The 27,805-nt window shown below is 51.6% G+C and overlaps 4 protein-coding genes and 4 pseudogenes across 4 annotated transcripts; 4 read left to right on the top strand and 4 right to left on the bottom strand.

Annotated features, from left to right (window-relative positions):
* Positions 1–1,193: 1,193 nt before the first annotated feature.
* Positions 1,194–3,497, bottom strand: SAPIO_CDS10345 (annotated as a pseudogene; the record flags this gene model as incomplete).
* A 2,177-nt stretch (positions 3,498–5,674) lies between these two features.
* Positions 5,675–7,291, top strand: SAPIO_CDS10344 (annotated as a pseudogene; the record flags this gene model as incomplete).
* Positions 7,292–7,543: 252 nt separating this feature from the next.
* SAPIO_CDS10343 (uncharacterized protein) lies at positions 7,544–8,239 on the bottom strand (the record flags this gene model as incomplete). Its single annotated transcript, XM_016783946.1, has 2 exons — positions 7,544–7,839; positions 7,963–8,239. The coding sequence occupies 2 exons, from the start codon at positions 8,237–8,239 to the stop codon at positions 7,544–7,546; spliced, it is 573 nt and encodes a 190-aa protein (XP_016638785.1).
* Positions 8,240–10,923: 2,684 nt separating this feature from the next.
* On the top strand, positions 10,924–11,860 carry SAPIO_CDS10342 (uncharacterized protein; the record flags this gene model as incomplete). The annotated part of the gene is made up of 2 exons (XM_016783945.1): positions 10,924–11,281; positions 11,460–11,860. The coding sequence occupies 2 exons, from the start codon at positions 10,924–10,926 to the stop codon at positions 11,858–11,860; spliced, it is 759 nt and encodes a 252-aa protein (XP_016638784.1).
* Positions 11,861–12,608: 748 nt separating this feature from the next.
* On the bottom strand, positions 12,609–14,245 carry SAPIO_CDS10341 (annotated as a pseudogene; the record flags this gene model as incomplete).
* A 1,603-nt stretch (positions 14,246–15,848) lies between these two features.
* Positions 15,849–16,853, top strand: SAPIO_CDS10340 (annotated as a pseudogene; the record flags this gene model as incomplete).
* A 2,202-nt stretch (positions 16,854–19,055) lies between these two features.
* Positions 19,056–22,494, bottom strand: SAPIO_CDS10339 (uncharacterized protein; the record flags this gene model as incomplete). Its single annotated transcript, XM_016783943.1, has 3 exons — positions 19,056–21,205; positions 21,278–21,925; positions 22,008–22,494. 3 exons carry the CDS (start codon positions 22,492–22,494, stop codon positions 19,056–19,058), a joined length of 3,285 nt encoding a protein of 1,094 aa, XP_016638783.1.
* A 1,063-nt stretch (positions 22,495–23,557) lies between these two features.
* Positions 23,558–27,150, top strand: SAPIO_CDS10338 (uncharacterized protein; the record flags this gene model as incomplete). The annotated part of the gene is made up of 3 exons (XM_016783942.1): positions 23,558–23,747; positions 23,843–24,552; positions 25,261–27,150. The coding sequence occupies 3 exons, from the start codon at positions 23,558–23,560 to the stop codon at positions 27,148–27,150; spliced, it is 2,790 nt and encodes a 929-aa protein (XP_016638782.1).
* Between the last annotated feature and the right edge of the window lie 655 nt (positions 27,151–27,805).

Genomic DNA, 27,805 nt, shown 5'->3' with positions numbered 1-27,805 from the left:
GGGATGTTGCATTGCTCTCCCATCTTGGAGAAAATTGAAGGGTGACTTCTAGATCGACTGGAGGCATTTTGGTTCGCAAGCTAGCTCATGGGATTGCCTGGGCTCCGCTCTTTGGTACAATTCGATTTGGGGGGTGGGGGGTCGTCCGAACCCTGAGCTCTTATAATAGACAAAGGATTCACGGTTGGTTGTACAGCATCTTCTATGATATCATTCGCTGTGTCCTACATATATCAGTCAAAACTCAATTGATCTGAACCCTCTCGAACTCCCTCACAGACAGCGTAGAATCTGCAGGTGTGTTTACTCGTGGCTACACGGTCCGGTGAAAACGCATGATCATCAATGATGATTTACTTGGAGTCATCGCGTCGGGCCGCTGAGCCTGAGGAATGGGGTCGGGGGTAGCGTCACATAAATGCAAGGGTCCGAAGGAAGTGCCGAGGAGAGGGGAGGGGGAAGGGGAAGGGGAAGGGGGTCTATGCAGAGCGGAGATTGGAGAGAAAGCGTGAGGAACTGGATGGAAGCAGTACACTGGGTGGGATGAATTGACCGTGAAACAAAGATACAGTGACAAGGTAACATGCACCCACCATCAGCAATGTCAAGGCTGGATCCCACATGCAACCAACCAGACGACACAGCTTGAAGCCAAGCTCTGTGCAGTCACCTTGGGTTCATCGAAGATGCAGGTACCCATTCCCCTAATCATCAGCCCCAACCTGATGTATATGGTACCGCGCTCATCTCCAAGGAGGTCATGCCATCATGCCATCTTGATGGCGTGCGTCAGCTATATGCAGCCTGGTAACAGAAGGGTTAAAGAGGAAAGCTCTTCGTCGTTGGGGTCGATATTCTTCGCTTCTTCATTTTTATACTAAGTGTCAACGATTCTACCATCGAGAAGAGCAAAGAGTAAGTCATAATCTCATGAGTCGCTTCAGTACATAGGAAAGTGTTTCCAAAAAGCCTCCCACTATTCAGTCTAACCCACCTCGCTAGTTAGTTTATCATCATAATCCCGTAACACTTTCCAAAAAAAAAAAGCGACCAAAGTCTTTCAATCTGCCCAAATACACAAGGAAAAAGCACAACATGGGGAGGGTATCACAAGCGCACGCCGAAATCATAAAAGGGGGACGAGTCATTACATGATACAAAGAACGGGGCATGGGAAGATCCGCGCCGGTCTCTCAGCAAATCACGTACTCTTCCATCTCCTTCCGTCCTTTCTTCCACTCCTCAATGGCCTCACCATTCATGTACCCGTCGACATAGACATCTCCGACGAACCGATACTCTCCATGGCCTTCGGGCCGCAGAATCACGGGTGAGTAGCACCCCTGAGGAACGACGATGATATCTCCGGGAGCCATGAAGCCGGTTCCCATGCCTACAAGGCTGTCATTTTGAGTGACGCACAGGCACCTACCCATCATGCGACCGCCACACGTATCCTTCACAATGCGTTTCTGCGAGACGAGAGATATTTCCTGGGCCGAGGTTGCGTACGTCGTGAGCTCCCGATCCAGAGTCAGAAAAGGTAACCTTTCTCGAATCATCGACGCAAACGCCTGGAAGCAGATACGAGACCATTTCCGGGCATCCTTGAGCTGCGGCGGCAACTGGGCAACGCATAAAGTTCGACAGAAGACCTCGCGGAGATCGGCGTGTTCCTCCTTGCTCTGCGGCTCGCGATCGCCCATGAGGAGGGCTCGCCAGTGCAAGAAGGCCATGAGATGGTCATCTACAGAGCACAATGTTCCGACGGCAACGCCACGGGTCTTGACGACGTCGAGAAACACGGCCGATATGCAAAGCTTGGATCTCCGCTCCTTGAACGACCACTTTGCCTTTGTCGAACCTGATGCCTTGAAGTCATAGTTTAGCCCAAGAGATGTAGTTTGCGGTATGTGCGACCAATCCGGGGTCCAGCTGGGGAGGTTATGCGGGCTAGAATGGGAAGGAAAGTGGATAGACTCGCAGATCACATCCAGACGCTCAGTCGTCGTTACCAGGTAGTCTACCACATTGATGTACACATCCCTAACGGTCAAGTTGTAGTCGGGTTTGAAGTTCTCCCGCACCTCTTCGGGCAAGAGACCCAGGATACCAAATACCTTGTCATGGGGAACGGAAGCCTGCTTGCTCCTGCAGGCGCGGAGGATCTCCAAGATGGAACTGTCACCAAAGGATAGCAGCGCTGAGACATCCGGGAGGCTACCTGGGCCGTGGCGGACAAGCACATCGACATAGGGTACTCGACTTCGAGTCATGGACTGTGGCGAGTTGTCGAACGGCGTCGAGTGGAAAGTCTGAGCCAGGTCATCCTTGTGCCTCAAGAAGACCTTACTCGCCGTCCTATAAACGTTCCACGGGAGGCGAGTGGGGCCACAGTAGACCTCAACATTGGTGGCGTTGAAGATTTCTTGCACCACCCAGAGCCGGGACCAATATTCCCGCTCAAACACGCGGACCACGGCATCGAACTCGCGTCTTCGAGCCTTGGAGTTGATGAGCTCCTTTATGTGGGCGGGCGATTCATCGCGGCGGTGCGCAATGTGACTCAGGAGCCGCATGGCGAGACCGCTCTCCTCCGCCTCGGGTCCCAGCCAGACAGATACCGACTGTGCCTTGGAGAAGATATCCTTCATCAATTGGACCTGGACGGTCCGCTCCTCGCCATTGCTCTGGTCGATGCAGAGAGCGTCGGCCCACGCCGTCACGACACCGTTCCTGCGGCGTAAGGCTTTCAGCGCCCCATAAAGACTAGTCGTGATGGGCTTGGCGATGCCATCAACCTGTATGTTCTGCGTGTGGCCCGAGTCCCCCCACGCATACGATATGGCAATGTACTTGGGTGCGTTGTCGAGCGGGACTTGGATAAGCTCACACCTCAGGGCCGACATCCTCTCGGGCAGGATTCGAACCAGTCGAATCTGCCGATATTCCAACGCTTTGTAGACGAGCGGCTTATCAGTTGGTGCGGTACGTGGCGGCGCCACGGACTCCACTCCGGCCGTGGAGCTTTCTGCAGTCTCGGACTCGGCGATACGGCTCGGGTTGGGTGGACGCAAGATTTCTGGGTATATTGGCGTCGAATACGACATTCTATGCATGTCTTTCGGACCGAACGGGGCCCCGAAGGGCATGCGATCACGCGCATACGGATCGGCGGCCCAATCAAGGGGTGCGGAGTACATCGAGCTGCTGGGGGCTACCGACGCGGAGCGGATATGCACTCTGGGGGGTTCGAACCAGCCAGGGGCCGGCGTAGGAGGAATCGGTTCGGAGTAGGGAAAGGGAGGGCGCCCGAAGCCAGGACCGTGGGTCAGCGGCTGGCTATTGGGAGGGAGCGACGGATTGATGGAGCGAGCGGGGACATTTCGGTGGTAGACCGACTCATCGTCAGAATGGTAGCCATTCTGATGATGTGGCCGGAAGGGATTGTCCTGCTGCTCGGGTGGGTCGTTGGGAGGCCACGCGTAGGACGCCATTCAAATTGCTGTGTTTGTCTTTTAGCTGCGATGGTGGGGGTGAATTATTCCCTCGACTCGACGAAGGACACGCTATCGAGGACGGGGACAGAAAAGAGTCCCTCTGGTCGTATAAAAAAAAAAGCAGCTAAGTTGGATTGCTGAGCTGGCGAAGGAAAGTTTTCACTTGCGTGGTTGGAGAAGCTGCAAGGACAGGAGAGCGGCCATTTAGAGACCAGGTGGTCGACTGTTTCTGCACCTCATCTCTTCGTAGGGCACGAATTTCCGAGGGCATCAACGCCAAGAAGTTTTTCACGATAAGTGCTTAGTCACGAAACGGGAAGGTGCGGGATTGGCCCATTCCCGCCCTGTTCGTCTCACATTGTCGACGTTGATAGGCCGCTCTGGGCATGGCATGTTCACCAGCCTGACACCTCCCTTTTCATGCTGGGGCATGGATCGATGGTAATTTGAGGCGGGCACGACCAATTACGGCCAGAGGGAGGTTTTCGGTGATCTTTTTCCCCGCACCCTTTGCAGCCTGGGTCAATTAGGGGAAGGGACATTGGGTGTGCTTCCTCGCGTATCTGGGGCCGTGGAGACCAAGGATTTGCGCTAGCGAGATAAATCTATCAGTGTTTTATGTTCTGCTCAGCTCTGTTATTCCCAAAATCATCGACGAACCGAAGAGGACATGGGCTACACGGGGAACACTCGTACCAGGGCTTCGAATGTCGGATTGAGATGTGCTATTCGGGGCTTGGTCACATACAGCCCAGCCCGATAAGTGGACTCATTGTCCTCCAAAGTCGACGACTATGCCTTGTTCTCTCTCTTCTCCCCATTCATTCGTACGATTCGAACGAAGTCCTCGACTGGAAATGGAATCTGCTCTGAGCACGGGCCTGGAGGACAACCTTGGTCTGGCCTGGGTCACAAGCTCCCTTCTCCCACGTGGCTAAGTCGCATGAATGCTTGCTTGAAGCATGGACAGGACAGACAGAGAGACGCCATTCGCTGGCAGGTGCCTACGATGTCGTTAGCACCTGTCAGTAGCATGGACTGTCCTTCGTGGAGGAGGAAATGAAGCAATAATTCTCAGGGGTATCGTATCACTGGGAACGCGGACTTGACAAATGGTTGCCTTCTAGACGATGAGGTTCAGATCCTCCTTCACTTGGTTCCTTGATCATAGCTCTGTTCAATTCCGCTCACGGCTTCTCTTTTTCCTTCCGAATTAGACTGCCGGGTAGCGGATGCCAAAGATCATCTGCAGTGATGATGCTCCAAGCTGCTATCACAATTTGAAACTGAGCTGATGATCGGATTTTTACTGCATCAATCATGGCCTCACGATCGTCATACTTCCTTCGTAGAGGGGGAAACAGCACATAACTGCCTTTCTCGTTATGGCGACAACCTTCTTCGGCTTCCGAATATATCTCGCAGAGATGTTCCAGGAGCAATGTATCAAGGAGAGACTTGGACCTTCCAGATCTACCGTTTCGCACTGCTCACCAGACTCGCAAAACTCCAAGTTACTGAGATTGTCTACATTGATGGATTTCGCCCTACGCATAAAATAGCTCGTCTCTCCCAAAGGTAGGTATAAGCGGACCTTTTACCTGTGTACTGTGTGTACTGTGTGCCGTCTACATTTCTAACTGAAAAGTAGCCGTTTTTTTTTTCAAGTTTCTATCCTCTTCCTCGTTCCCCCTTGCCTGGCAATCGGAATGCCGTCGTTTCTGGGAAGATATTCTTATGCCTAAGATGACAGCTAGACCTAGACAATTCTAACCGTGAGTCATGCGCAAGAAAGTTAACCTTCTTGTTCAAAGGTTGACAACATTGTCCGTGAGATGATGGAGCTAACCGGATAAATTCCGTATGGTTCCCCTTATTGGATGGGCTATGCCGGCCGGTTGGGTTAGTGGCACAGCCAAGGGAGAGGTTACATTGATGAAGTGGATTCCCACCCCGCTCCTGCCCGGGTCCGTCTCCCGGTTCCCGGAGATCGTGGACACTGTCTTGCAAAGACGGTGCGGGGTTCGGCGCATCCCCTCAATTCGTTTACTCTTAGTCTTCCGCCAGTACAAAACAAGCTGGTTGCCCAAGTGTCCATCTTGAAGGATCCGGGACTCTCCAATTCTTCCTTGACTCTTCGTTGTTAGAACACAACCCTACGCTTGCAACTCAGAATGCCTCTAGTGAGAAACCCCATCCTCCCTGGGTTCAACCCTGATCCATCCATCCTGCGGGTTGGTGATGACTACTACATTGCCACCTCAACCTTTGAGTGGTACCCCGGAGTGCAGATCCATCACTCAAAGGACCTCGCAAACTGGGAACTCGTGACGAGACCCTTGAATCGACAGAGCCAGCTAGATATGCGGGGAAACCCTGATAGCTGTGGTATATGGGCTCCCTGTCTATCGCACGACGGAGATAAGTTTTGGCTAGTTTACACGGATGTCAAGAGAAAGGATGGCTCATTCAAGGATACTCCTAATTACATCACGACTGCGAGTTCGATTGAGGGACCGTGGTCGGATCCCATTTATGTGAACTCATCCGGATTTGATCCTTCCCTCTTCCACGATGATGACGGCCGGAAGTGGTTCGTGAATATGCTATGGGATCACCGTGCTCGCCCAAGGGTCTTTGCCGGAATTGTCCTCCAGGAATTCGATCCCACCACGGGAAAGCTTGTCGGACCGAGGAAGAACATCTTCAAGGGAACAGAGTTGGACCTTGTCGAGGGCCCGCATCTTTATAAACGAAACGGCTGGTACTATCTCCTTACCGCGGAGGGAGGTACTGCATATGAACATGCGTGTACACTTGCCCGTTCCCGCGATATATGGGGACCTTACGAAACCCACCCGCAAAAGTACATCGTCACATCAAAGGACTCACCCTGGGCGGCGTTGCAGCGAGCAGGGCACGGAGATTTCGTCGACACACCGGATGGCAAGACATACCTCGTCCACTTGTCCGGCCGACCCATCACTCAGAAGCGAAGGTGTGTTCTGGGACGCGAGACGGCTATTCAGGAGGCGTACTGGGGGGATGACGACTGGCTCTATGTCAAGAATGGACCAGTGCCATCCCTCTATGTCGACCTACCTGGACAGCGAGATGAGGCCAAATACTGGGCGGAGATGAAGTACACCTTCGAAAATGGACTGCACAAGGATTTCCAATGGCTTCGAACTCCTGAGACGGACCGCATTTTCCGACTTGATGATGGAAAGCTCACCCTGATCGGGAGGGAATCCCCCGGCTCGTGGTTTGAGCAGGCGCTTGTTGCACGCCGCCAAACACACTTCTCCTACGATGCCGAGACGATCATTGACTTCAGTCCCACCGACGAAAGGCAATTCGCCGGTCTCACAGCCTACTACAGCCGCTATAACTTCTTTTACCTCACGGTGACAGCCCACTCTGATGGTCAGAGGGAACTTCTCCTCCAGAGTTCCGAGTGCTCGTGGCCCAACGGCAACCTCACAAAGCCGTTCCCGGAGGCAGTACAAATCCCCAACGAAGGCAAAGTGAAGTTGGCTGTGATGATCCGCAGCGACGAACTTCAGTTTTACTACGCGCTCGAAGGAGGGGAGCTTAAGAAGATTGGGCCGGTTTATGATGCTTCGATTATTTCTGACGAGTGTGGAGGACACCAAGCGCATGGCAGTTTTACGGGTGCGTTCGTTGGAGTTGCGTGTTCGGATTTGAATGGGACTGCTATAGAGGCTAAGTTTGACTACTTCGTCTATCGACCAGTAGAGCACGAGAGCGATCGATACGACATCAAATGAGGGAGGATGTTCACCACGCCAAGAAGGACAACGGAAGCGATTTGTTAGGAGATGAATTGTTAGGATATCTAGCTGGCACGGAGACTCGTTACTATGGTATAAAAATGGATCAGCGAGCTCAGCGACCGTCCATTCGGTGTTGTAGACATCTATGTGAAATGACGTTTTATGAGTCCAATGCTTGTTTGTGAAGAATAGATCGCAGACCGAAGATGCAAAAGTCAAAATGCAGGTGGTTTATAGTGGGCGAGTTCATAGGGCATTTAGCAAGACGAAGAAAGAAACCAATCCTCCAACAAGCATACTGCTGATGCCCGAAGTCGCCGCGCCAGAATCACCAGAGCCTGAGGTTCCATTTGTGCTTGAGCCACCAGTACTGCCCGTGCCACCTGTACTATCACCGCCGCTGCCACTGCTTGCAATAGCAGTCTCGTTACAGAGCACGAAGCCGTTCCGAGTAGGAGCGTTAGTATGGGTCATGGCGCCGGCATAGACGCATGATTGCTGGTAGTTGCGGTCCACGACAACTCGATCAGCCCCGGGCGATTCTGGGAACCTGGAGTTAGCCTGCGTTGATCATCCCTTGGTGCTAAAGACCCGTTGGAGGAGGGAAAATAAAATGATAGGATCATCGCGAGCTTTGTGTGAAATGGCATGAAACGGTGACTTACGTCCAGTGTAGTTGCCGGAACTTAGAATGGGGAACTCCTCATAGGGTCCAGAAGTGGCAAATTCGAGGCCCTCTCGGTTGTTGAATCGATGGGGGTACCTGTTGGTGCCGAGCTGCTGGTTCGTGGCAATCAGCCTACAGGCTTCATCAACGGCCTCGTTGACCTGCTTCTGAGTATATTTATTGGTACCACATGTAACGGACTCGATGCTGGAGGTACCCTGGGCAGCAGAGAGGCCCAGAAGGGAGAGAACAACGGATATTTTGAGAATGTTCATTGTTGCGGGCTTCGGGTAGGATTGATGGCTGAAGATGGTTTAGCGGAGCGAGCGATGAGGCGCGTACATTTGCAACCCTCGAAAATGAGCTGAAGCCTGAACGTGAGTTGAGCTGGGCGAGCTGAATATTTTATGAAGTAAACTTACGAAGTACCTGTCCCGATTACTCATCATTTGAGGCAGCCGACCAGGAGTGGAAGTAGAACCGAGGATGAGCCGGGGAACAAAGGTACCTTCACAAGGACAACATTGGAAAACGACCGCGCTCGTCTTGCGCTTGGCTGAGGATTGCTTCCCTCGGATTGGAAGAGAAGACCCGAAAGAAATCAGACTTATCCTCCAAAGCATGCCATATGAACGAAGTCGCCGCGTTATAGGGCCTGCGCGGCTGATTAGGGTCCGCGAGGATAGCCTGTGTTTCAGACTACCACATTTCAGGTTCCTCCTCGTTTGACTGGAGTTGATAGTTCTGTAACGCCGTCATGATCGTGTCAGTTCTGCTCATGCTGCCTAGCTTCAAATCGGTGCTCGGGGCAGGCTGCTGGTTATGTCGCATGGGTTAGCTTGACATTGAATGAAATCCCATCCTGGACGCTAGAACAAGGAAGAAAAAACTACGAATGACTTAAGGACGCCATCACCTCATGTAGAAGCAAAAGAGTTGGACAAGATAAGCAGCATCAACCAGAAATTACACGAGGACATCAAACAACACGGCAGTATATATGGCGGAATCCCTGCCGACCCCAGGGAGCTGTAATCCAAATAGTGGAGAGCTACTCTCCGTTAAGTCGAAGGAAACAACTAATCGGGAAGTTAACTACTTCCGCAAAAAGAGGAAGTCCCTTTTTTCCCCCTCACATTATGCCGTTCATGGCATTGACGGTTGTGAACCCCAACTGGAACTTATTCGCGGATCCTTCTAATCGAATTTCTGCGGGGGGACTCGCTATTAGAAACTATCGTTTTACGACACTTCAACAGGTGCTCGGCCTCCTCGATGAAGGCTGAAGTGTTGGTTAACACAAAATTACGTCAATGGACAAGTAACCACTGCGACTCTGGGTTGGGCTCCGGGAACGTATGAAACGTGATTATACACGGAATCAATTCAGATCTACCTTTACCCTTCCTTCGTCTAGAACAAGTCTTGCCTAATATGCTACACGAATGTCCGCACTCGTAGAGGCTAGCCGGGGTTGACTCTCTTAATCGCGAAGCGAGCGCTAAGAGTCAAAAACGTTTCACCCAACTGAAACTGGAGGATGTTCCACAACCGAATTAGGCCATTAATAAGGGCCTCCTTCGGTGTAATCGAGTAGCCTGTAGCCCACCACAATGCAAAGAAACTCCAGACTAAATAAGTCCTCCGTGCGCCCGGACGCATACTCGCTGCCATCCAGTTTACGGCGTGAGACAGAAATAGGACTGTCTAAACTATAACTGTAAAAGCTGAAGCAGAGTGTGTAGAATAGCCCGGAAGTGCAGGGTACGCAGTAACAGTTACTATTTGCCGGGTAAAGGAGAAGATCGAAGAGGAAACTGCTGTCACAAAGGCGGCGGTTATGGCGTCAAGATGACGAGAAAGAACACAATCTTACTGTCCCATGGAGTTACGACAATTGCACTGCCATCTAGTTGAGCCTGGGTTGATGATGCTGTCTTCCCTAAGAGTTAGTAAAAGGACGGAGTTAGGTTACGATAGGTTGGATCACTTCCTACCCCCATTGACTCTAACATTTTGCTGCTCTGCGAAGTGAAGGGGAGAGGTGATTCAAAGGAGTTCACCGTTTCATTCATGAGCAAAGGACGAAGTTGGTTGGGGGTATAGTGTATCTTGGCTGTAAATTCACAATGATGGAGAGAGTGGCAGGTTCAAAGCCCCTCCCAAAATATCATAGTTACCGTTTATATAACCCGTTGGGCCATCACTAAGTCAGACACAAACCCAGGGAGCTGTAGAGCTAACCTGAGAGCGGTTCGCATTTGGTCTGAGACAAATTATATTCGCCGCGCCACATTCTTTCCATGGATATGTTGATCCTGGCATGACGTGACAAACAAAGCCATGGAGTTGGCCTATAAAATCCAATCCTAAATCAAAAGGTACAAGGACTCGTAAATCATGAGCTTAAAAAAAGACAGGAACAAAGGAGACAGGAATGAGCCCAACGTCCTCGGGGCATCGTCATTCCTTCTACTGCCGGGGCCCTGCGGAGCCAAACAGTGTCGAGAAATTACCCCTTCGAATGCGGAGTGGCCAAGCATGGCGGCCTTTCAAGAGACCGCCCATTGCGAAGCCGTCTTTGAAACAATCGCTGTAGAAACTCCAAAAAGACCTGCCCAGGCCCTTGCAGCGGGTAGATTTGTAGGGAGATGCTGAAAGGATTAATAAAATGCATTTCCGGATGGATTCTCGAGTATGTAGAAGATGAATGGGAAGGAGAAGAGGGATGAGCAAGACTGGAGTGTTTTCTTCGCCCCACATGTCACCACGGACGACATTTATCGCTTGCTCCTTGATTCTGATACCTAATATATAATTCCGGGCTAGTTCCATTCCCGTTGCTGCTGCTGCCCAGACGGATCGACCATCGCATCACCCCACACCGGACCTTGCGCACTCGATAGATTAGCAGAAAACTTTACTATCTGCTGAAGAATCTAGTGTTATACTTCATATAATGGACGGCGAAGTAGCAGCCGTGATGAGTGCAGGTGAGGAGGTGGTAGAGTGTCTCTGCGGTCTTAATACATCGGGCGAGAAGCCATTGGCGGAAATCGCGGCAGCCTTCTCGAAATATGTTACAGCAGCTTATTTCGATGTCCGCGGCCGCCTCCAGACTGTCTGGCTGGCCTTCTTCGACATCGTAGGAGAGACACCTCCAGAGGATCAACAAAGGCTGGTGGACTTTGTCCTTGAGCTACGAAAGACGACAGCCGAGAACTTCTCGGGGCATGCTATTTTCCATGAAATTGATGGGCACTTATGGCATGACCTCCCCGGATTGACGAGGGCTGCTCGTGATTATTGGAACTTCAGTAATGTGCCCCCTTTCACAATTATCCACCGTTGAATTCACAGTTGCTCACTAGATGGATTGATGTGTTGCATATATGTACGCAACCATCTAGGTGGGCCATTTATGGTGCACTGGCTAGACTACTGACAAGGAAGTGTCAAAATCCACAGACATTCGTGACTCAAAGGTTATTATAGACGAGAAGACGGCTTTTCACAACGTGTCTGCATTCTTGGCCCGCCTCACCAACTTCGCTGTTGACCCTGGCGATCCCAGAGACCCACTCAACTACTCCTCCTTTGGCCTGTGCGCTCTGCTAGAGACATTCGAGGAAACGGAAACCCATGGTGACGATGACTATGCCGCCATCAGGAGCGCGTCTATGTGGATTCAGTACTCTGGGGATTCTTTGAAGGAATTGGCATTGAGAGAGCAAGACAAAATGGAGGCCAGGGCTGGCATTCCGAAGGAGCTTAGGGACAAACTATGGAAGGGCTTGGTGCAGGAGAAATGGGAGGTTTGGAAAGCAGGCTTTGAGGAGGTGGAAGACTCAGTCGCGGAGGCGAAGATTGCGGCTCAGATCATGCGGGAGCTTTAAACTGCAACAACAACGGGAGAGAGTGTGTGTTGGATGGTGAGGGATGAGACGAGGCAATAACCGGGGATACTGATAATTGATTCCTGATTCTTCACATTTATTAACACATTGATCGCATTTCCTGGCGACACTGGCGTTTGCCCTTTGCCGTGATGCCCTTGAAAAGGAGGTGAGATGAGAGTGGTTGGCATTAAATTTACTGTAAGTAGCTTTATATATTAACCACCGCGCTCAGCTATCTTTAAAGAAGATCATGGAAACAGTGAATAAACTACTAGTAGGAAGGCATCCATGTGGTTTTAGTCCTGCGGCGATACTCGAAGAAGTCGGTAAGAAAGTAAAAGAAAATGCGGGCCAGGTCTTTGCCTGTGCTCATTCCATTGTGGTGATTCTAGTCACCCCTTTCACGTTCACCGCCAACAGCATGACGAGGGCGGCAGAGCGCCTGCACCGCTCCCCCTTCCTAGCCCCGGCGCACTGGACTCAGTGCTAGTGACATGCCCCTAAGCGTCAAGCGTGAGAGCTCGCTTGGTTTGGCGCGAGAAGCCAAATATCCCACTTCTTGTCCCTCGCCAGTGGGCGTGGAAGGGTGGCGATACTACCAACCACGAATAGAGCTCCGACTTGGTTATAACCACGTACATACGGTGCTCATCCGTAACAAACAGAGGACCGGTCTCGGCTGTGGCAACAAGGACGAAGGTCACAACCATGCCCTCACGACCTTGGAATGAGTCGGTATTAGTATTTACGACGACTTTCCGACATACTGGGCCGTCGTGGCGGCAAAGGTATTCTGGAGACTGTCGATGCTCGAAGTGTACGGTGTGATCACCACAACATCGGACCCTTCGAGATCAATGGTGGCTGACGGCAGAGACTCTACGATGGTAACAGGCGCTGCGTTCTGGATTAGGTTATACCTGGATCCCCCATCCTCTTCCCGAAGACACTTCGAGTTAGGGCAATGGAAGAAAACGGGCAGGATCTCGTTGTCCGGGTATCCAGGTGCCTTGCATTGCGTCCCGACCCATGTCCCGACCTTCTGGCACAGCGGATTGGCGATGGCACTGGCCTCAACGGCGTATTTGGAGTTTTCCACATCAGAGTAGATGACTTCGCCCGCCGGGTTAAAGCCTCCCTGTACGATGCGGAACTGCACGTTGAGCATAAGACAAGGCCAGCCAGTGCGCCTCACATGTTCTCGCTGTAAGACTCTCGCCACGTCCGAGAAGGCGTTGGCGCATCGGCCGTCACGCATTTCTTTATGCGTCATCACAGTCGGTGGCAGTTAGCTAGGGTCCCCAGCCGTCGCACAAGGACCGCGCCAGCGGCCCCAGACGAGGATGGCGTCGGCTTGCAACATCACGCCCGCCTCAAGTACAACACTCTTGGCAATCTTGGCATTGAACTCGGCGTACGGGTACTGGCTTAAGGTATGTGATGAAATGCTGACCGCATCCGCCATCATGGTGATGTTGCGGATCGGGCCTTTACGAGCTCAAACGGCGTGACCTCGAGGGCGGGGTGTGGGGTGCACGATTCGGTCTCGTGGAATCGGATCTCATGGGCGATCCACTTTCGGAATCCGTCGAGTTTGCGACAGTTGAGGATTTACTCTGTTAGGTCATGCAGCTGCAGGGCCTCAGCAGGCACCAGGCGGAAATCGTGGGCTCCCACTACCTTCAGTAGCCATTCTCAGGGAGACAGGCTCAGCGGCCACGTCCCCTGTGCACTTGGTGCACTCCCAGAACAGACACATTTCATCATAGGGAAACGATTGGATGGTGAATGCCTTGGTGTCAGTCTGGATGGCATACTCTCGGACGGCGACCGGAGCACCCGAGTGGGTTTCATTGGCAAGCACGACGCCAAGACGATACAGGCGCTCAGCGAAATTAGTTGTCGCGACGTTGGTCGGGGTGCTGCACATGATCTTGCTAATAGGGCACCATATAAAGTTGCGCAACGACAGCTGGAAGCTGAGTCTTTCCGGAACCCGCAAACCCAAGGATGGCGATTATGCCGGGTCTGGTGACTACCAGATACTTCTCGAACCGCGCCCAAGCGGCGTCATCGCCCACCTGCAAGATGATCGACCCCTTGAGGCGGCAGTCGAGGTGGTCGAACAAACCAACGCCAGGCGGCATCGGCACGTCGCGATTGATGCACAGTTTTTTCAAGGAGGAGATGGCCTCCACACCGTCTGCACCCTTATCTCCGCTGGCCACTGCCTGCGAGGCATGGTCGCGCAATAGTGTTGAGAATCCCCATATCGCATTCTGGGAGATGGGCCGGTTGGTTTTCTGGCGCCTCGCTGTCCTGGAGTTTCTTCTCCAACGATATCCAATAAGCAAGAAGCTCTGGTTTCGTAGGAACCTCCATATTGTGTTTGATCCTTCTCGCGGTCAAATACCATTTTTTGTTTACTGAGGCACTCTGCCGAGACATTCTTGGATCAGGTGTCAATCATCTCGCGGATGAAGTGATGATCCCGTTGTTCGAACAAACTGAGAGGAATACCTTCAACCTCTAACGGAGGCATCCCTCGGCCTTTAGTTCAGTACGAAGGTCGGCGTCCATGGTTCCAATGGTTGGTTCTCTGGCTTCATGGATAGCCTCAACCTTCAGGTAATGGGGACTCCTAATTCCTTCAGTCCCTGGAAACGTATCGAATGCGGGAGTGGGTAAATCTCGGTTGATAGGGATGAGGCCCGCCCGCTGGAGCCGGCTGACTTTGAGTACCAGATGACATTTCGTTTGTTTCCAATCCTCCGCTTAGGAATGAAAACGAAGACGCGAGGAGTTTGTGGGCATGGGGCAGGATGAGGGAATAGAGGGGAGGGAGAGAGGAAAGGGAAACGAGACGAAGGCTCGCAATTTATAGTCTACTTCTCTTTTGTATGCCCGAGGTAGTACCGGCTTGAAGAGGTAGGCTGGGGAGTGATTCAGGGAGTGGACATGAATCGTCGAGGTTCCTATTCAGAAAGTGCTGTCCTGCTCACAGGTCCCTGACGTCATTATTAATATACTATCTGGCGGATCCTCCTTCCTCGTACGAGGCCCAAGAAAACCCCTAATTAATTACTTACTTGATTAGCTATCCAGGGAAAGAAGAGTGAAGGAAGGAGGGAGAGGAACAGACATGTATTCACTTTTAAAATAATATCGGAGGTTAAGTGTTCCTTCCTTCAGCTTCAATATTAAACTAGATCGAGACAATGAGGAAGGCACAGTTTGAGGGTTACACCACAGCTCTACAGAGGTGATCATTGGATAATCTGCTCTTCTCATAGGACCGAAGAGGTTCATGGGCGTTGGGGGCGTTATTAGCCGTAAGATCTGGTACATGGTGACACACATATTGGCACGGAAGTCCAAGGCCTTAGAGGGATCTGGTAGCTCCTCCTCCCAGGTGTGCCGTTCGGGAACATCCCAAATTAAATTATTGACATGAATTGCTTAACTGACTATCTATCTCGAAAAGGGGGAATCGGAAGTAAGGAAAGAGAGACTTAAATCTTAGCTGTGATATCACATCAGAGGTGAGTTTTCCTTCTTACATCTTAAAATATCAAAAGGGATTCGAGACTGTGGCCAAGGAGATGAGTCTGGAGAGAAGTCGTCGTTATTAAGTGATTCTTATGCGCTGCTCCAGTCATAGCAACGATGTAAGTGTTACCTGCTTACCCCCTTGGATTTCTAGAGTAACTTGAGGAAGGCATTACTCCCTTGACAGCATTAAACATCGGCGTCAGTGTCTTGTAGATGCTAGGGCCCACTAAGTGAATTTAAACCTTGTTGTTTTACGCTTGAAGCGAGGTGTAATCCCAACCTAAACTCGCACAACTCGGTTCATCCATCCACAACAAAGACACAGGACTTAGCTAGCCTTCTTCGTTTGTATACATACCACCTACCCCATCATCCCTCCCCTCCTTCTTAAACCGCCTCTCCGCCGCCCTTCTAACCCCTGTTTCCAGGTGCCATGGCGTTTTACGATATTGATCCAGACAGCCTCGCGCTCATCGTCGAACTCCAGCGCTCCGAGATCCAGTCCCTCGCCAAGGGCAAGTATAAAGAAGGAACTGAGACTGACAATGAGCTCGCCATACAAATGTATGGAGAACAACTGGATATGTTGGACCAATCCCTCTCGGATCACAGACTGTGCCATGGCATTTCTCGCGCCATTGACCAGGACAGGGACGGCGGCACGGCCCACGTACAGAATGAAGACCAGGGCACTCGAGATCGGCAGTCTGCTTTGAGCCTTGACCACAGAGCTTTGAACACAGCTGTTATCCCCAAGGGAGTCACCAAAGCACTTTCCAGAGCTATTCTTAAACAAGTCCCTAAGCCGATTGCTGCAAACGCCGAGACACTATTTGGCTGGCTCAAAACCCGAATTTTGAGCCTCGGCCAAATTTGCACGGCGGCCGTAGCGAAGTCATCCTTGCCAGCCAAACTCGAACGACGGTGTGTATCCTGCGGCGACCTCGTCCAACCCTCGCGCTCTGTCCATTGCCCCTGCTCGCATGATTACTGCCATGATTGTATCATCGAATTGTTTAGCGCGGCTGCGAGTGATGAGTCCTTATTCCCCCCTCGTTGTTGCAAGCAAGCGATTCCTTTTGCATTGGGTCAAGAGTTTCTCCCCGCACCTCTGGTGAAGGAGTTCCGCCTCAAGGTAGTCGAGTATGCAACGCCAAACCGAACATATTGCCATAAACTCTTCTGCTCTGCATTTATACCTCCTCTCTCCATCGCCGCAGATATCGGCACATGTTTGGAGTGTAAGAGCGAAACTTGCACAATTTGCAAGGGTGAATCCCACAAGGACGATTGCCCGGAGGATCCCGCGATGAAGGAGGTTCTGCGCCTCGCCTCTGAAAACGGCTGGCAGCGTTGCCCCAGCTGCCGACGCATGGTAGAGCTGGAAATTGGCTGCTACCACATGAGTGAGATAATGTCTCTTCCCCTCTACAGTTGAAGTTCACATTGGCTGACATAAAAACAAGCATGTGTGTGCCACGAGGAATTCTGCTACGTTTGCGGCAGAACATGGAAGATATGCTCCTGCCCCAAATGGGACGAAGATCGATTACTTGCCAGAGCAGAAGTCATTGCCGACCAGGACGGCCCTCACAGGAATGAGGCTGAACATCAGCGGGCTGTGGCACGAGCGAGACGCAATCTCGTCGGGAACCACTTGTGCCACCATGGAGACTGGGACAGGAGAGACGGAGAGTTCCGATGCGAGCTATGTCTTGATTTGTTGCCTTTGTACATCTATCAGTGCATACAGTGTGGTATTTTGGCCTGTCGTCGATGCGCTTGAGCCACCTGTAATCCAGACATGCTACATTCCTTACGACGATCGAACGATATATGAGAATAGAAAGACCCGCTCTATTGTCGACAGATCTTGTCTAATTGGCGCTGACGAGGAGCTGCGCCCTGTTTCTCTAGATATGTTAAAGGCAGTTCGACATTATGGTATTGGCTGCCGGGGCCACTTCATTGATGTTCACCCAGAGGGCAATATCTTTTTTTTTGGGGGGGGGGTATTGATAGAGTCAGACGCCTAATTACAGCATGCAATGCGATGCTGGCTTTAAGTTTAACTAAGCTTGAAGACTTCTCGCCGTAATGTCCATGAACTATGGATTTTCACTATGATCGGTCGTCATGTGGTCAAATAGAATTAGATGCCAGCCGGGTGCTAGTGTCTAGATCATCGCAGTTTTCAACACATGAAGGATATCCTTTGGCGCTTGTAGAGAGTGGCCAAACTGAACTGCTATTGGAACGTTGGAAGGGGAGAGAATAGTGGGTTGAACATGCCATGAGGCTGATGGTTTTATTCAAATCGTAGAACTGTGTTTATACTAGTCTCGAAGGGAAACTCCAGCTGAGTTGTGCAGACCTTCCCTATTCCACTAATCAAAATTAACCGGCCTCGACGACCTCACAGGTTTTCGGACAGCTCGGGGTTATTAGGAAATTTTATTCAACGTAGCCGGGAGCATGTTGGTGAGGAGAACCGCGAGCCGCCTTTCGAAGTAGTCCCAGCCTGCCTCATGAATGCCAACAGCTCCCCCACCCACTGAAACCGCGCCCACTGCTTGGCCGAATGAACAGCCACAACAGCCATGGCATTGCGCCGTCCACTCACCCATGAGCGGACTAGACAAACTCCGCATGGCTCGCGTGCTCGGACCGAGCGAATCCACAGCGGATCACAATACTGGTCGCAATATAGGCGCTGGCTTGGACACGCTCGTAGCCGAACAAGGCGACGGACTGTTCCGCTGTCTAATATCAGCGGTGATCATCACTCCACACAGCAAGGACGATATCTTAGGCATGATCGAGGCCCCATAGCCGTACTATAATCGTACTTGGTCGGCTAAGAAATTTCACGTGGTTTCCTCGTGCTCAGGGTCCTCGCTTGCTTGTTTCATGAGGCTGATGGAGTTTGCTTCCCTTGTCTACAGTCAAGTATTGAAGGAAGTTGGCGGAAAACAAGAGGAAGGAGACGCTCATGAGTCACTCAGCCCTGAGGAAGGTGCGGCCCGCAGATCTAGGAAGGGGCCAAAGGTATGATAGAGAATGTGGCAAATCATCGACAAATGGGGCCTTGGCGGGGTACCTTAGTAAAGGGAAGTCGAATCATCATAATTCATGATTCATGGTCACAGTTGTTTCCAATGAAGAAAGCACCCGCAGAATCACATGCGACAGGAACCACTTGAGATTAGGCTATCCCATCTAGTCAGGAAGCAGCCAACCAGAGAGACTAGAGTGGTTTTGTTCCTGCTGCGTGAGTATGGAGAACTCGACTACCCCTTCCCTCTTTCCCTCAGTCCCCGAGTCTGGAAGGTGCCGAATCCCGTCGCCATCGTCATGACTTCCATGATGACTTCCGAGCGGAACTACACACGCTACAGGCTTCAGTTGGAAATCAGGCAGAGGATTTTAGACAGGACCAATCCGTAGAATCCCATAAAGAAGCTGACTCCCTGTAGTCCTAAGACTAATCTCTACCAAAACAACGGAGAATAATATCGAGGCCACACAAGTCAAGTCTAAGGTAATAGTACCAGACACACGCAGAAATAAAATCACAAAACCAAAACGTACGACCATTCAAATGAGAGGATGATAGAGAGAATGCCAAGGGCTATCCCACTCACGCGTCCTTCAATTTCGTCGCCGGAAGATTCCTCCCACAAAACTCAATCCACACCTTCGTCACTCCCGTCAAATCCAACCCAGGATTCACATCTCGCCGGACCTCGATCCGCCAATCCGTGAACGGTCCCAAAGGAGGTCTATCCTCTGCCTTCGGCTTCCCACCTCCTCTACCAGAAAAATCATTCTCGATTGCCTGCCGCCCATACACGAGCTTCGACTCCCCAGAGAATTTGCGTTCCGCGTTGAAGATCGCGGTGTTATACGTGAACTGCAAGTGCACCGGCGCATGAGCAAACTTGAATGGTGTCCCATCTTGGTCCCAGACAGTCTCGCCGCCTATGTGTTCGACTTCCACCTTGACCCATTGTGGGCTGTGGCCATCATCACCGCCTGAAACAGTCGCTCCGAGGAGCCACACACGCACTTGTGTGAGGCGAACGTTGGCCATGTCGAGAAAGGAGCGGTTGGAGCGCGGCGTGATGCTGAACACGGCTTCGTAAACCTCGCTTTCCTCTCCTCCGTCGTCCTCGGTAGACGGCACTGGATCCCTCAGCTGATCCAGGACGTCGTTGCTAACGTCAACCGCCGTCCCTGCCTCCACAAGATTGCGTGAACCTGGCCAGTGATTCCACGCACCGCCCTGCAGAGCACCGTAGCAATCTTCGAACATCTTCTCGAGCTTCTCCTGGTGATTCTGCAGCTGGACAGAACCGTCGAGTGGACCCGGAGGATCAAATTTGACAGTTTTAATATCCAGTGGTCCCCAGAAAGCGAGCGCACGACCCTCATAATTGAGACGCTGCAAAATATCGAGCTGCGTGGAGTTGCGGAGGCGCTTGAGCCAAAAGTATATCGCAGGCAATGATGCGTTGAGAGTGAGCGCCTGTTCACCCAGGCTCTTCGACTCTTGCTCGAGTGCCTTTACCATGCGTTTCAGTTCGAGAAGGTATTGCACTTGCGCATTGTACACGATGACAGCGTCATTGCGCTTCGCCACGAGCTCGATGAACTTCTTCACGTCTGCCTGCACGGCTTGCTGCAGCTCCTTTGGTATAGCCTTTTTGAAGTCGTTCAGAAGCTGCTGCAGCGTGTCAGCCATCGCCAGGACTTTTCCGTAGCCCGGGTCGTCGACCGTCAGTTCGCCGTTCTTGGCGAACTTGTAAGACTCCGTGAGGCTGCTAATTGTGCCTCTACAAGCTTCTAGCTTATCGACGATGTACTCCTTCTGTACGGGCATCCCCTCCAAATTCTCGACTTTTGTCCAGGATTTGTACAAAACTTCGGCGCCTTGCACCGCGATCATGGGAGCATGAGGCGCGAAAGATATCATGCAGAAGGCTTCGAGGAGATTCTCTGTTGAGACATGGAAATATCCTTCGATGCATTTTTGCAGCTTCTCGAGGCTAGCGCCAAGCTTCTTCCTCTCCGCCGCTAGCTTGGGAGAGTACTGCGCGATGGTGATACCTGCCGTGTCGAGCTCTCCGCCGGGCTTTGTGAGGACGTCTATTTGATTCCGAGCGGCGCTTATGTTTATGTCGTTCGTCTGCCGCGCGTTGCTTACCTGGTCCTTGAGGACCTGCTCTCTCTGCTCCGCTTCGGCGTACTGCCCGTAGACCTTCTCGATCAAGCTCAAATTTTCCAGCATGTTCTTGACGCGCTGCTCATAGAATGTCAAAGAGAGCCTCGAGACCCAGGTCGGACTGTGACAGAACATGTCTTGACCGAGTTTCATTTTGTTGAGTCGTAGCTTTGCCGTTTCGTAAATACGGTCCAGCTGTCCGAGGGCATCGGTAGTCAAAGCATACGTAGTCTCGATTGTGCCGTAGGCTTTGGCAAGGGGTCGGGTAGACGCCTCCTTGTCCTTGGCCAATGCGTCCAAAAAGGCAAGTCTCCGGGTTAGGCGATAGTAGAGACGCATTGCCAAAGGATACTGCAGCGCGCTATTCGTGAAGTACATACCGTCGGCTTTGTCAAGGAGCATTTGGCATTGCTCCGGGATGGCACAAGCCTCATCGATATCACAGTCCTTCGCATTTCCCTCTAGAGAAATAACGCGGGCTACCGCCGGTTTGTCAGGCTTGTCTTCGCCTCGCTTTCCGGAGGGAATATCCGACGTCGCTCCAGTGCCTCCAGACCCTCCCTTACCTATGGCAGGACATAAGTGAGTGACGAATTTCTTTCTCTTCTTTGGATTCTTCATCGTAAATAGTCACGTACCTCCACCCAATTGGCATACCTTGTGGGCCAGAGCATTCTCGAACCGAACGGTTGCCACTCGCAGGTCCAGGAGGATCTTCTTCAAGAGGAAATTCGGTGACGAGAATGGTTCGTCCTCCCAAGGCTCTTCGCCTCCGCCCCCCTCATTCCTGACGAACTTTTCAGTCAGGCTTGTTGCACTTCCAATCAACTCCTGAATTTGCTTTTCCTTCTGCACGCTGCCGGTAAACGAGTCACAGTGGTCAGCGAGGCTTAGAAAAGCTTCTACTTCCAAGCCGTCCTGCGCAAACGGGACTCCACTGCCTTCAAGAAGTTTTTTCACAGACTTAATCAAGGTCTCTGCACTTTTGACGGTCAGAGCACCAGGGGAGACGTGATCCAGATCCATCGAGTTTTCGTCGATCAAATAGGTCAACGAAGTGTGAACCTTTTTCAAAGCAGTCGCCCAGTCCACACTTTTCTTGATGGCCAACTGCCAGGCTTCGACTATGGTTTTGTCGATGCCGTAGGACAGTAGGGCCTCCGCATCAGTTTCCATGGTCTCACTGATGGCTTGAACCCACTCCGTCCAAGTGGACTTAGAGGTCTTCTTGTACAACGATTGGGCATACTGTTGAGCTCCGCTGCCCGTGTAGCATTTTACGGTCCCTAGGAATTCACGTTGGCGCCGTCGTATCACGCGAGATCGAAGACAACGCGAGGAAATGGTAAGGGAGAAGGAAATTCATACCGCAAAGGCCCCCGTCTCCACCCTTTCCACCCGCACCTGTTCCAACAGCCTGGCTAAAACCCCGACCACCATCGCCACCATATGCCTTCAAGGTGAGATTGGTCACCAAGTCAGGAGAAGGGTCTTCAACGTAAAGCGTTATGGACCCCGCATCCCCGCCATCGACACCGTCGATATGATCACTGGTGCCACTACTCCCATTGGCACCGGACACATCAATACATGCGCGTCCGAGGCTCAGAACCAACTGGTTACAGAAGATGCCCAAATTAAGGCCTGGAATTTTGATCAGTTCGCTGCTGAGGAACACGACCTCCGAATAGATCAGAAGCGTCCTCTCGGTGCAGTTGAGAGCCTTTGTGAGAGCGACTCCATGATCGCGCACGGTCATGATAGCCAAAGTGTCAGTGCCATGGTAGGCAACATAGTCATCAGACTGCAGCGTCGGCAATTCGACCTTGAAGGTTGGGGAAGAGTTTGTGGACATTTTTCCTGGGTTTTGGACTTGACAGTTCCTGAGGAATGGAGGTATTATTGGTATCAGGCGTTCAGCAATGTCAATATTGGAAGAAATTGGAAGATGTATAGCTCCGCGCGTGCTGGATCCTCGAAAATGCCCTTTCCATATGGCCACACAAATCGCTATCATGTTATAGATGCCGCGAGCGAGGCGTCTTCCCGTTTCGGTTATTCACATGAAGACCAGAGCTACCTGAAAGCTAGGATGAATATTGAATCGCATGATCTCCTTGATGTGCCCGTTTTCATAATCCCAGCTCGCCACCCGGCGAGAGAAAAATGGGGGTTGGAACTCAATGGCAGAAAACTATTACTATCTAGAGGAATGCAGGTTTTAGAACACATGGTCACGATGTGTCTTGCGTCCGAATCGAGCAGATATCCCCGCGCCATCGTTTAAATAGGCTTAGACGTGGCGCGCTGAATATTTAACGGCCCGGTCCGTGTCCAGCCCAATCAAGAGTCACCGGACAACCAGTTCCGAAAGCGGCCTTCTTCCACGGGCGGCGTTCCATTAGGGCCTATCCAATGACTGGATTCGGCAAGGGGAGGAGTTCGTTTTGGGTTGGCTTAATGCTTACACGCTCGGTTGATGTGGCAGATTGATGGCAAGCTGGCTACCTCCTTGCATAAGAAACTAGTGGCTTTGTCAACAAACTATTGGTTTCCTTAACTCGCTTCTTCTCTCGAGGGTTTAGGAATTATCATTTGTGATGACATGCGACTAAAACTTGGTTGATATCGAAGTGCTGTTAGTGCGGGCTGCGTAGTCGCGATCTCTCGAGGTTGGGATGAGAAAAACGAGCGTGCTCGACGAGCTTCGAGTCTAATAGAGTGTCTCAATTAATATATTAAGTCGGTCATACATCACCCGGAGCAGAAGCAAGAGCAGAGACCAGCAAGATTTCAGTTTAAGTTTCAGTCTGCAAGGAGCAGTCTGGTTATCGAAATTACAGTATACCCCCTCAGCCCCTTTCTTCGTATTTCTCCTCCTCAAAGGCTTGTCTCCTGAACAGAACATCAACATCAAGATGACCGTCAAAGCAGAGCAAGCTCAGCAGACCTTCAACGACCTGGTCAACTCGATGAAGGGTAGAGACACCCTCAGCGATTGGGATGTCCTTGTTTCCTATGACGAAATTCAAATCAATGCCCTCCTCGCCCATCGCGCTGAAGGGCTGGGCCTGCACCAGCCTCTCTCTTGGAAAAAGGTTGATATTGGTAGGCTCAAATGACTCTAAAGAGCTCCCAGAGCTCCCAGACCCGCAAGCGAAAACATGTCAAGTAACTAACAGATGAAACCCTTCCCCTTCCAGACCCAGTTACCGAAGAAGAGCGCACCTACGTCTTTGATGTGACGCTTCTCAAGCCAACCCTCCAGTTCGTGGACACCAGCAATAGTGTCATAATTACCTGCGGCCTGGCTGGCAGCTTTCATCTTCAGGGAAGCACCAAAGTCAAGGACTTGCCGTCTGGGCTAGCTTGCGAGATTTCCACCAGCCTCGTCAACGTTGCGGGCGAGTGGCACCCCGAGGACGGTTGTGTCCCGAGCGCTACTGACGGGGACAAGCCGGCCAATAACTGGATCGCGGTGCTCGAACCCGACAGTAATGTTGCCCGGGGTGTATGCATTGACTTTACCAAGTGTAAGGCCGCACTCAAGGATGCCGGTAATACCGGGGGTGGTGGGCTTGCACACCTAAACCCCTTGATTTGCGCATTCTTGGAAGAGCACTTCACCAACGTTTGTGGGTTACGCTACTGCTTGGCGGCTCTGAGCAATCACTTCGACCCAAGCGACGAAAATAGCCAAGTCCTCCAACCCTCGCACTTCTGCTTTACCCTCATTCCTGGCGTCTTGATGATGTGGATTGGCCTCCGAGGCGGTTCCGACAGCGGTACGCGGCAGTCGGGGCAGACGACGTTGACCTTCGCGCCGGATTCAAGGGCAGTGTCTCCCATTCCAGAGGGCCACACCGCTAGCATCATCTTCAGCCAAGCCATGATGATGAATCTCTTTCTGAAGGTGAGTCCGTCTCTTGTGCTCGTCGCGCTGCGGCGTTGCCGTAATGGTGGACGCAAATGACGGCTAACAATGCATCGATGCGCCCGCACAAACAAATAGCCCTCTTTCCATGCTAGCCCGTTGATTGACAAAGAATGGGGTGTCAAAAGCACGTCTGTGAAAGGCAGTGGTATGTTTAAGTCCTGTCTAGGTCTTGGGAGCGATCTTCATCTCAGCCATGACTAGTGAGCTAATTCGGCACCAACGACGCCACCCGGACTAAGTTTCGACTTCAAGTTCTTATCCTACGCGACAAACATTCCCGCCATGTCCTATAATGGGTTTGGCTACGGTAAATATCTCCAGGGTACCACGGTGGATCTGAATGAAAATCAGACATCCTTCGCGATTGATGGTAGTCGACCAACGTCCGGCCACTGGCCCATCAGTCTCTCCTGGTCGAGCAACTCGAAGAGACTTGATTGGTCCGAAAGTTACTCTTCCGGCGATGGTCATCACAGTACACACAGCTGGGGAAGGTGCAACATCACCTTCTCCTATCATGGCATTGGACAGTGGCAGGCTAGCAGTGACCCCATTAACCACCCCAATCAACTTGGTCTGATTTTCTCATTTGACAAAACCTTCGGAGCAACAGCAGTTGCTGAAGAGCCTAGCTTCTGGGAGCGCTTCTGGGAGGGCAAGACAGGGGGGATGCCCCCTGAGTAGTGCGAAAAGATAGTGCCCTCGGCGCCGCCCATTGACCTGGCCCTCAAACCTCTCGACTACTTTCTTACGACTAACCTGCTGTTCCCCGGGGAGCATGTCTTCCACGCGGATGACCCGGTACCCTCTTCAACGAAAGTTCAGTCCGGGCTTGCCATGCCTCGTGACACGATCCTAACAGGAAATCTGATGCGAAATGAGGCGCTTCATAGCAAATGCTTGGCCGCCATTGACGAGCACCGTATGCTTCTCAGCCAGACGTTACTATCGCCCACCTCCACCAAGCCCACGCTCGACAAACTGAAGGAAGCATTTCTTTCGTTTCCAAGCCACAACATTCTTGGGGACTTCTTCACTGCGGTCTCCTCCGAATCCGAAGATGGTGACGACACACCCATTCCCGACCTTCTAGAGAAGCATGGTTTTGGAAACCTCGTCGGGGTGGACTTCTTTAAACTGTGGGGAACGAGCTGGGCTGAATTAATTAAGACTGACGATTTCGTGCTGCTGCCTGAAGATGACAACTTGGGCAGTAGTCAGCCACAAAAGGTGGTAGATCTGCGACTGTTCAGCGGGATCTATACAGTGGTCCAGCCCGAGCGAGACAGAGGCGAGCAGTTTGTCGTTCACCCCACACTGGGCTCTATTCGCATGGCAAAAAAAGACTGGACGCCGCAGCAATTGTACGACCCATCCAGTGGAAAGATCACAATATCGTGGAAGACTGGAACGGAAAAAACATACGCGGCACAGTTTGAGCTTGTGTGGGATGCGGAGCGGCGCCGGTTGGGGATGCACTGTCTCGGGACGGTGCGCGAGAATGACAATGCGACCCCTGAGCCTTTCGAGGCCTACCTCCGGGGTTACCTCCCCCAAGAGGAGGTACGTCTGAAGAACGAGGAAAAAACGCCACTCGATAAAGCATATTTGTACATGGGCATACTTGCGGGAGGCGTGACTATTCTGCACATGTTTGTGACGTGCTATTCCACTTTCGCGATCAATAAGCTCAAGAAGAAGGTCAAGCTACTGGAGACGGAGCTGAAGGAGACAAAGACGGGAATCGACAAGGTCAAGCAAGACGTTGAGAGACAGGTGACCGAAGCCGTCCACAAACTTTACCAGCAGAACGAGCGGCTTGTCGAGGACGAGCTGGAGAGGGGCAGCAGAGCGATCAAGGAGAAAGTTGAAGCAAGGCTAGAGGACTTGGTGAAGAAAGATCCAAAGCTCATGGACAAGCTGCAAGATCCCTCGTTCAGGGACATAACCACGAAGGAGCTTGTCGAAACAGCGAGAAAACAACTAGAGGCTCAGTTTCCCACAATCATCTCGAGACTTGTGAACTCCCCCATCAACAAGGCGGCAATGCAGGACCGTTTCTATAACGCTATTATGACGGCGGTGGAAAAACAAGCCGTTTCCGTCAAGATCGGAAACGAGGAATCGCATCATATTATTGACGTCCTCGACAGGAATCCGGGGGAGGGGCAAGAGTCCCTTAGTGAGCTCATAGTCAAGGAAGTTTTGGGGCAAAAAGAAGCCTTTGAGGCGGAGAGACAGATGATGGAACTGGTGCAAAGGGGAGAGGCCATCGACTTCGACATGGCGCAACGATCACGAGAGATCGCAATTCAGAGTGAAGAGGTGGACAAGGCGAAGGAGGCGCTCAAGAAGGAAAAGGACTCCGTCGAGAAGGAGGCCAAGGAGAAGAAGCTAGAGGAGGCGCGGCGTAAGCTACTAGAGAAATACGGAAACCTGGGGAAAGGGGTGAAGGAGAAGCAGGAGGTGACGCGGGAGGCGAAGAAGAAGGAGGAATACAGCCGCAGGAGCAGGAAAGAGTTGGAGGAAGCAAAGAAGAAGACGGATAAAATGCATGAGAGATTCGCTAAATAATAGAGAGCTCAACGAAGCCTCTTTACGGTCGTTCAGCTCAGACACTCTATTGTATATATTCGCGGAATCCGGGTTTGTTTGTTTAGGATGGCAGAAAAATTTGTGCTGCACTGGTTTAATTGAAGATCCCCCTCAGTCACATTAACCGTCCCGGACAAGGGCATATAAATTGGGGAGGATGGAAATCATGGGATCGTGCAGTGGAATCCCAGGTTGAATAACTCGGCGGCCTTGCTATTGATTCTTCATATCCAGGCCTTCGACACTAAGATCAATTGATGTGTAAAAAATAAAAACGCAAAAGAAAGGAAAAGAAGAAAAGGCGGATTCCGAAATGGAAGGGAAGAGGTGGCGAAGAGAGAGGTAAAAGAAGAAGAAGAGAGGGTGGGAAAAAAGTTGATAAGAGTGAGATTCGAACTCACGCCCAGTTTCCTGGACCAGGAATTTACTCGTTAAGGTAACCTTAACCTGGCGCCTTAGACCGCTCGGCCATCTTACCGCTTGCTGTTGTTGGAGAAAAGTGTCCTCAGAAGGGTCAAGTATGGTGGGGATTGCGGAAGTTGAAGCGGGTCACGATTTGACGCATCGCATCGATTTAATTTGTTGATGAATGAGGGCTTTGGCAGCTTAGTGTGAAAAATGGGCGAAACAGAAT

Source organism: Scedosporium apiospermum (genome assembly GCF_000732125.1).
Source record: "Scedosporium apiospermum strain IHEM 14462 chromosome Unknown SEQ_SAPIO_0165, whole genome shotgun sequence".
In the NCBI taxonomy this organism is placed as follows: Eukaryota; Fungi; Ascomycota; class Sordariomycetes; order Microascales; family Microascaceae; genus Scedosporium; species Scedosporium apiospermum.
The sequence above is the reverse complement of the archived record's forward strand: the minus strand, read 5'-3'. Positions and strand labels throughout refer to the sequence as shown.